The sequence below is a fragment of the Hordeum vulgare genome, chromosome 4H (assembly GCF_904849725.1).
Source record: "Hordeum vulgare subsp. vulgare chromosome 4H, MorexV3_pseudomolecules_assembly, whole genome shotgun sequence".
NCBI classification, from domain to species: domain Eukaryota; kingdom Viridiplantae; phylum Streptophyta; class Magnoliopsida; order Poales; family Poaceae; genus Hordeum; species Hordeum vulgare.
In genome coordinates this window covers 495,241,864-495,249,864 of record NC_058521.1, presented here as the reverse complement: position 1 = coordinate 495,249,864, position 8,001 = coordinate 495,241,864, and the positions used below count along the sequence as shown (strand labels likewise).

The 8,001-nt window shown below is 42.3% G+C and overlaps 1 protein-coding gene across 3 annotated transcripts; it reads left to right on the top strand.

Annotated features, from left to right (window-relative positions):
• The first annotated feature begins 1,160 nt into the window (after window positions 1-1,160).
• LOC123449117 lies at window positions 1,161-7,170 on the top strand. 3 transcript variants are annotated; one of them, XM_045126209.1, is made up of 6 exons: window positions 1,161-1,584; window positions 1,715-1,879; window positions 2,652-4,217; window positions 4,316-4,395; window positions 4,495-4,633; window positions 6,359-7,170. In XM_045126209.1, exons 3-6 carry the CDS (start codon window positions 2,927-2,929, stop codon window positions 6,862-6,864), a joined length of 2,016 nt encoding a protein of 671 aa, XP_044982144.1. In that variant the 5' UTR covers window positions 1,161-1,584; window positions 1,715-1,879; window positions 2,652-2,926; the 3' UTR covers window positions 6,865-7,170. The 3 variants fall into 3 exon arrangements, with proteins under 3 accessions (XP_044982144.1, XP_044982143.1, XP_044982145.1); XM_045126210.1 differs by lacking the exon at window positions 1,715-1,879 and having other exon boundaries at window positions 1,165-1,584; window positions 2,652-3,218; window positions 3,548-4,217; XM_045126208.1 differs by lacking the exon at window positions 1,715-1,879.
• The last annotated feature ends 831 nt before the right edge of the window (window positions 7,171-8,001 follow it).

The window sequence follows — 8,001 nt, the reverse complement described above, 5'->3', positions numbered from 1 at the left end:
GTGTGAAACTTGCAAATTAAGAAAGAAAGGGCATTAGGATTGCATCATAAAGTGAAATAACGATCCAAAATACAATAAATATCATTGAGAAAACATGATGCAAAATGGGCGTATCATCGGGTCACCCGGACGCGTGACATCGGGGCAGATCAGATGACGCAAAGTTGTCCCGAGAAGCTCCTCCCTGGCGCGATCGGACGAATCCAAGACATCGACAAGCAGGTTCGAACACGCTCACATGCGTGAGAGTCCACGCGATGAAGCCACCCAATGACGATGGCCCCGAGCGCGTTGGCTGGTCCACCCGTCATGGACCCTCCAGCCGTGTCGCCTGGGCATGAGCCGTCCGAAAAGATCAGATCTCTCTTGAGAAGTCCTTGCGGCATGCCACCCGGCAACAGACGGCTAGGCGAGCCTCTCCGCCTGCGAGGCGCCCTAGGTGGTGGGTACTCCTACATCCTTTATATGAGTAATGCTTGTTGCATTTGTGTGATGAACTTTGTTGTATTGTGTGTTGATCGTTGTTGTTCACCTTGATAAACAATTTATGTTATATGGATTTGATGCACTATGTAATAATTTGCCAAACTATGTAATACCCACTCTTCTCAAAATATAAGACTTTTTTTTGACACGAGGGAGTAATTTGTTGTTCGTTTTGGACTCATTTGAAATGTATTTAGTATTTTGTGTGCGTGCAATATGTATACATGTGGTTTCTTTGTATGTGTGCAATATGTGTACAACATCTTTTTAGATGCCTTAAATACGATAACTATTTTTTTTAACACAAATAGACACAGCCATTCATGCATTTAAATATGAGAACAATAGGAGATGCTCTGAGTATTTTTGTTTCCATGGAAGGTCGCAAAACTGGGTTGATTTTTGAAACAAAACCCACAACTTTCTTTCCAAGACGGAAAAGAGCACGGCCGCCGGATGATGAGAAGGACGCAACGGCGACGCTCATCCAGTCCCCTCCCCGGCACAAACAGCGTCCCTGGTAAATGGGTCCCCAGCCCCCCACGTCAGCATCACGGCCCGCCTCACCGTGAGTTGTTTATCCACTTGGACGGTTGGGCCGTTGGGCGGGCGGATACGCACGAACATCTCGAGATCCCCGCCCTCCGCCGCTCCCGCGCGCTCGACGCTCCGCCGTCCGTTCCGCCCTCCGAAGATCCGGCCTCATCCACCACCACCACCTTCGCCGTCTCCCTCCCCCACTCGCGTCCCGGCCGTCTCCTTTCTTTAATCCAAAAAAAAATTCCTCCCGAATTCTCCTCATCCATCCACACTAATCCCACCGGCGATCCCTTTCCCTAATGCTAACGATGAGCAGTCGCCGCGACTTCTCCACGCCCAATCCATCCCCTCCCTTCCGCGCTTCATCTTCTTCTTCCTCCGCCTCCTCTCCTTCTTCCTGGCGTTCCGTACTGATCTGGTCGTCGCGCCTGGGCTCGATTTGACCGCCCCCACCACCTGCCGTATCCACCACCTGGGTGCAACCGCTCGGGCTGTTCGTTTCTTGGTTCCTGGCCCATCGGTTTTCCTGCGCTGGTTTCGGGATTATCGGGAGCACAGGTGCGTGCCGAGTTCCTCCACATAAAAGGCTTTCTGTTTTTTTTTTTTAACTTTTGTTGTGATGTTGTTGTTCTAGTCCTATCTGGGCTCAAGTTAATCGCTTTCTTGCTTTATTGTCCGTGATATATAGGAGTACTTCCGTTTCATGCATGCCTATAAATGGAATTTTTTGTTGCCGCGCATGGACTCAATCATTAGAACAGTTTTGAGTGTTCGATCAGTTCCGTGTCTGTCCATAATAAGAACTTGTGGTGAGGCGGCTGCGCCGGAGGATCACGTGCTACTTTGTACCAGAGTAAGGTTCATACTAGACCGTTACTAGTGCAGGTCCTTGTTAGTACGGTCATCAATGGAAGTAAACATTCAACAGTAAAAAAGTTCCATAAAAGGAGAAAAGGGGCTCAAAAGCTCCGAAGAAGAGAAGGAGAAAGTGTATCTTTAAATAGTGCCAAGTTTGTTTTTACCTCTAATAAGTTTCCTGGACAATTCAACCAAAAGTCATACTCAACTTAGAACCATGTGGCTTAAACTGAAATCGTTTAACAGAAACTTTGCATGCCTAACTCAGTTTCTGAATGCCAGCCATTGACATTTATGACCAAGTATTCTAATTTCGAATGGTAAAAATATACTGTAGTACTTTGCGATTATTAGAAAATTGTTGCTTGTGTGGTTCCTAGAGCTCTGACAGGGCAACAAAGTGCTTCTACTTACCTATGCAATGCTGCATCATCAATATGTCTTACGAGTAATCATGATGTGGAGTAGCTCTTTGAAATGGGCCAATCCTTTATCTCCACACATTTTCTGAACGATTTTCATATTATGGTAGCAATGAACTCCGTCATCTGATCCTGTGGTTAACTCTGATAAAAAGATGCCTGGCTCCTGTTCTTGTACCCCCTAGACGATTTTCCTGACACCTTTCACTTAACCCTATTTGCTTACTGGTGTTTGAACAAAGTTGTCAGAGATCTCACAAGTCATTTACATTTTTCCTTATCAAGATACAATCCTGCTTGCTGCAATATCTGATTGATATCATCTAACTTTAGATCATTTTACAGTTCTGCATCCTGCGTACCATGTGAACAAGTTTGAAGGTAGGGCCATAGCTGGACTGCCGTGGACCATAATGGTAATTTTATAAGGCGCCACGTTGATGATTGTTGTAATTATATTATTCAAAAGTATAGAAAAGAGACGTTGAGGAAAATCTACATAGATTTGTGACGGTCGATACTGGTTATGGAAGGTATATTACTAATCAGAGCAGTTTGAGTCAAAACGAGACAATGAGCAAAATGATGATTTAACCGGACTTCCCCGAGCCTTTACTGTTATGGAGATTTCATCACATGAACCATCAGAAGCAGAAAATCTAATTGGACATGAAGATGATACTGAATTAACACCTTGCGAAGGTATGGAATTTGAGTCTGAAGATGCTGCAAGGGATTTTTACAGCTTGTATGCGAGACATGCAGGTTTTCGTATTCGGATCAGCAGGTATACCCGCTCCAGACGTGATAATTCAATTATTTCTCGTCGTATTGTATGCTCAAAGGAGGGATTTCATGAAACGCGTAACTGTGAAGGCCTCCACCCTGACCAAAAACAGCAAGAACGGACAGGTACTAGAGTTGGTTGTAAGGCTATGATAATGATAAAAAAAATTGGTCCTGGCAAATGGGTAGTTGCTAAATTTGTGAAAACCCATAATCATGGATCAGTTCCACCAAGAAAACTTGATATTAGGTCAGCACATCAGGACCTTAATCCAATTGAAAAGCCACAATCTACCGAGGTAGACCCTGTTGGGGAGCCGGTTGAGGGTATGGAATTTGATTCTGAAGAAGCCGCGAAATTGTTCTATATAAATTATGCGAGGCTTAATGGTTTTCGTGCACGTATTAGCAGGTATTGCCGTTCAAGGCGTGATAATTCAATCATTTCTCGCCAGATTGTGTGCTCCAAGGAAGGCTTCCGTGAAGTTCGAGCCAAGAAAGAGGTCACAGACGAAGGGAAAACGAAGCGCCCAAGAATGATAACTAGAGTTGGTTGCAAAGCTATGATTGTAGTAAAAAAGATGAACTCTGGAAAATGGATGGTGTCTAAATTTGAGAAGGAGCATAATCATTTGTTGTCATCTTCTAAACTGGCCCCTAGTACATCGAACATTACTTCTGGAGATAATGCTGAATTTTCTGCAAAGAGTTCAGCTCCTAACGAAGCGGAGGTTGAGGGACATACTACAGATTCGCTCACTGTACTTTACAACCATTTATGTCAGGAGGCTATAAAATTTGCAAAAGAAGGGTCAGTCACAGAAGAAATTTACCATGTGGCAATGTCTGCCTTGAAAGAGGCGTCAGAGAAGGTTTCTCAAGTCAAAAGTTGTTCTCAACATGGAGTTTCTGGTAGTGAAGGCAAACATAAGGTTGTACAGATGAAAACTATGAGTGCTTCGCAATGTTCAGATGAAGCCAGACAGAAAATAACACCGTCGCGGCTCACGATGTTTCAAGAGTCTACCTCCAATCTAGTGCTCATTCCTGCCAACCTGTTGACTGATTCGGGCTTATCTAATTCTGATAACAATCGTCCGTTATCATGTGCTTTCCCTGCAAGTGGTAAATACACTACGCATAAGATAATATCAATTAATCCAGTAACTTGTTGCTTATAAGCTCTTCTTTTTCATAACAAATCTTGAATGTTCTATCAACAGGGGGGCAAGGCAGGCATGGACCAGAATGTTCTTATTTGCATGCTAAGAACAGAAAGGTGGACTCACCTGAGAAATATCAGGTTACCCAGCCAACCTCTTACCTGTCTCAGCAATATTCGCAACAGCATTTGATATTTATTACCGGGTTACAAGGTTCTTATTTGTAGTTCTAATTGCAGAATAGCACATCTGGCCGGGCAACACAGGGTAATCATGCAACCTATCATGGACCTTCTGAAGAAACTTCAGTTGCTATTCCTGCGATACCTCTGACGCTATACATGCCTGTGTCAAGGAATTCACCTGGAGATTCTGCTGGTTAGATTCCATTTTCTTGTGTTGATTACGGAATAAATATTGATACATGGATTTTTGGATGGAATGTTTAAAATAAAAATGAGTGGATATGATGAAAGCTTTATAAATTGCTCATTGTGTACTCATTGTATATTCTAATGTTTCCATGTGGTCTATTTTTTTTGCGGGGAAAACAAGTACTCCCTCCATCACAGTATATTGGGCGTATCTCACAGGGCTCTGGGACCTAGGTGTTTTTCTATTGGTAGGAAAAACCGAGCCGACGAGCTGTAAAAGCGCCTAATTAATCGTAAAACTGACGCATTAGTAACCCCCCGTCCACTAAACGAGCGTCTTCCTCGCATGTATTGGTGGAGACGGTTTCCAAAACACCCCAATTAATAGGCTAATTAATGTCATGCGCCTTATTTCTTTCTAATTGTGAAAAATTATCGTTTTGGAGATACGCCCAATATACTGTGATGGAGGGAGTAATATTATTTTTTATCATTTCTACCCTTAGGCTGCTAACCTTTTAGCGTTTCACAGTTTAGTCCATTATCTTTTTCCAGTGTAGCTGTTTTCCCTTTTTCTTTTGAGGGGGCTACTGTGTAGCTGTTTACTCCCTCCTTTCCGGTTTATAGGGCTCATCTCAAAATTTTCAGATTTCCATTATATTAGGCTCATTTTGAGTCTAATTGAGTTAAAGTGCTTTGAGTCCCATGTCTTATTTAATACATAGAGTTTAGAGAAAGGAGATGAGTGGCTATGCATACATCGTTTTCTACATCCACTATCCAAGTCCAATGAAAAGGAGGATGCTACATTTATTGCCTTGGAAATTGAATATGTGAGAAATATTTAATTGGGTAGTTAAAACTAGTGTCATCCACTCACAATTCACCTTGGTTGATGAGATTTCAGATTTGAGCCCTATAAACCGGAAAGGAGGGAGTAGTTTGTAAGTTCGCACAACCAACATTGTACTCTCTACCAGTACGTCGCTGTGTCCATCATGACCACCCCATATATCATGTTCCCAATCCAGCTACTTCTACTTGTGTGGCTTTAAAATGACATCAGTTTTCATTAAGAGGGAGCAATTCTACTTTAAGAAAGAGGAAAGGAATATGTAAAATGAACCCTGAGAAATTTAGCACATTAAACTTGTGAGAAGGGTTTCCACTTCCATTCACCTTATGTTCACTGACCTGCGCATGCCAGTCCTTTGTTTTTCTGACAAGGAGAAACACCCCCCCCCCCCCCCCTCGCGGAAACAAACAGTAGGCATGTACACGTAAAATTGATCTGCCAGGATTGCTGCAAAATTAGAAACTGAGAACAGAAATGAGAGTAATTTTCATCATTTCTTGAATCTGTGGTTTCATCCTTTAAGATGTTGTGCCTCGAGAATAGTAAACTGTATATTATAGCTTACCGAATACTAGTTTGTTAGGTTTTCAGTGTTGATTCTGGAACGTTTTAAAATTTGGACCACTGCAAATTTGAAATGTTTCTGTCCCTCAGAGTTCATGATTAATGTATTTATAGGCCCTTATACTATTGCAGATAGCTTCAAAACAAGTTATACTGTTTCTCACGAATCAACATGCTAAGTTATTCAGGCTTCCACACACGCACATTAGACTTTTCAACTTTTATTTGATTTCCGTACTTGTAGGCATCTTAATAGATCGAAGCAGTACAGGGCATTAACTGATATATGTTCATTTCCTTGGGCTACAGATGGACAGTACAAATTGTTGACTGCACCTATCGAAGCAGTTCCAATTTCATACCGTCCCGCAGAACCCATCAGACAACCAAAAAGAAGTTTTTGTAATTTAGGTCCATTGCCAGGTGTTATGTCTGAACTGACCGGGCGAGAAAAAGGTCCACACCCTCTAGTGCATGCTACAGCTCTTGCTTGTGGTGCTCGTGTTGTTCCTCTCGAGGAGGCAGCTTCGTTGATCAAGGCCATTGAGTCCAAGATCAGATCTGGAGGGGCCAAAATAGCAAGATTACCTTCAAGCAGCCTGTCACGTCTAGTTCCCGAGGCGGTCTCCATGTCATCGTCTAGTGAAGATGGTGAGGAGAATGACCACAGTGAGCCACCGGCGGTGAATGTCGAAGGTTACGGCCATGATGATCAGATCTCTGAGGAAATGAAGTTGCAAGGTGAGGCATCAGAGTTGGAAACTGATTCTGAGAACTGTTCTGGGCACGAAAACCATGATACTGCTGATTGCTGACAGATGATGACTGAAGGATGAAAGTTGTCTGAAGATGTATTTTTCGGAACCATAAAGCTGTATGAAGATCGAAGCTACCCTGCAAGGGAGTAAATCTATACTATAATTTAGAACATTTGTGTATAATTGGATTTAGGATTCTAACCACTTGTCTCACGATCGTTTATAGACTGTAATTGGGGTAACTCAAATAGTTCACTCCATTGAAGGGTTTTGTAAAAAAAAGGACCACCCTTGCAGTGTTGGTGGATAATCTGTACATGAACTACCTTTATTGAAAGCAAAGATAAAGGCATTCATACTTCAGTTGTCTATCTTTCTGGAGAGAACTTTTAGCTGATGATCAAATTTGATGATGGTTTTGCTCCTTTGCCTCCATTCTGTAGCAACTTCTTTGTAGTCCAGGATTGTACATATCTGTCAAATGCACACCTGCTATCACGTGCCTTGAATTGAAATGATCAACGTGTGCTTGGAATCGGTTTTGCATTCAACTACTTTCTTTCATGTATTCACTCTTTTTATGAACTGATATTCCACTTGCACAGGTTATTGTATAAGTTTTGCACATTTCGACACCCTACACTAAAAAAATAAGGATTTTTTTAAACTTGAAGCCTTCAAACACCCATATAAGAGGAAAACAAATAGTTGTCCTTATCTATTGGTTCAGCAAGATTCCGTGGTTATGACTTTTTTTGTCTCCACTCATCCTCCTTTTTTTGTACCAGAATCTATTTCCATTTGGATGCGATAGGATTGTTCTCTCAGCCATCTTTTCAGTGAAATGAAATGCAAAGGTCCTTTGTGTTTTCTGAGAAAAAAATTTGGCTGCAAACGCTGCATCATAAATAAGGAGAAAGACACGTTTGCAAACACGTCTACTTACCGGCACAGACATTTAATTTTGATGCAAACAATCAGAAGAAAAAATAACCTATCATGTCGGAAGGAGGCATTACTTTTCTTCAGCACCACAAATTTTACCGCCTCACTTTCATCTCCATTTCTTGCAGAAACAGACACTGATCAACATCGCTCTTTTATGCCTGAAACTGAAAGTCTCCAAACCCGTGGGGATGGCATAAAGTAGCCACACTGGTCTACCTCGCGTGCGCGCACCGGCTCTATCTCGAG

Bases quoted from the DNA above. Each gene is read 5' to 3' on its own strand.
- LOC123449117 (XM_045126208.1), top strand. From the start codon at position 2,927: ATGGAGATTTCATCACATGAACCATCAGAAGCAGAAAATCTAATTGGA. The intron at 4,218-4,315 runs GTAAATACACTA...TTCTATCAACAG, and splicing joins ATGTGCTTTCCCTGCAAGTG to GGGGGCAAGGCAGGCATGGA. The intron at 4,634-6,358 runs GTTAGATTCCAT...CTTGGGCTACAG, and splicing joins TTCACCTGGAGATTCTGCTG to ATGGACAGTACAAATTGTTG.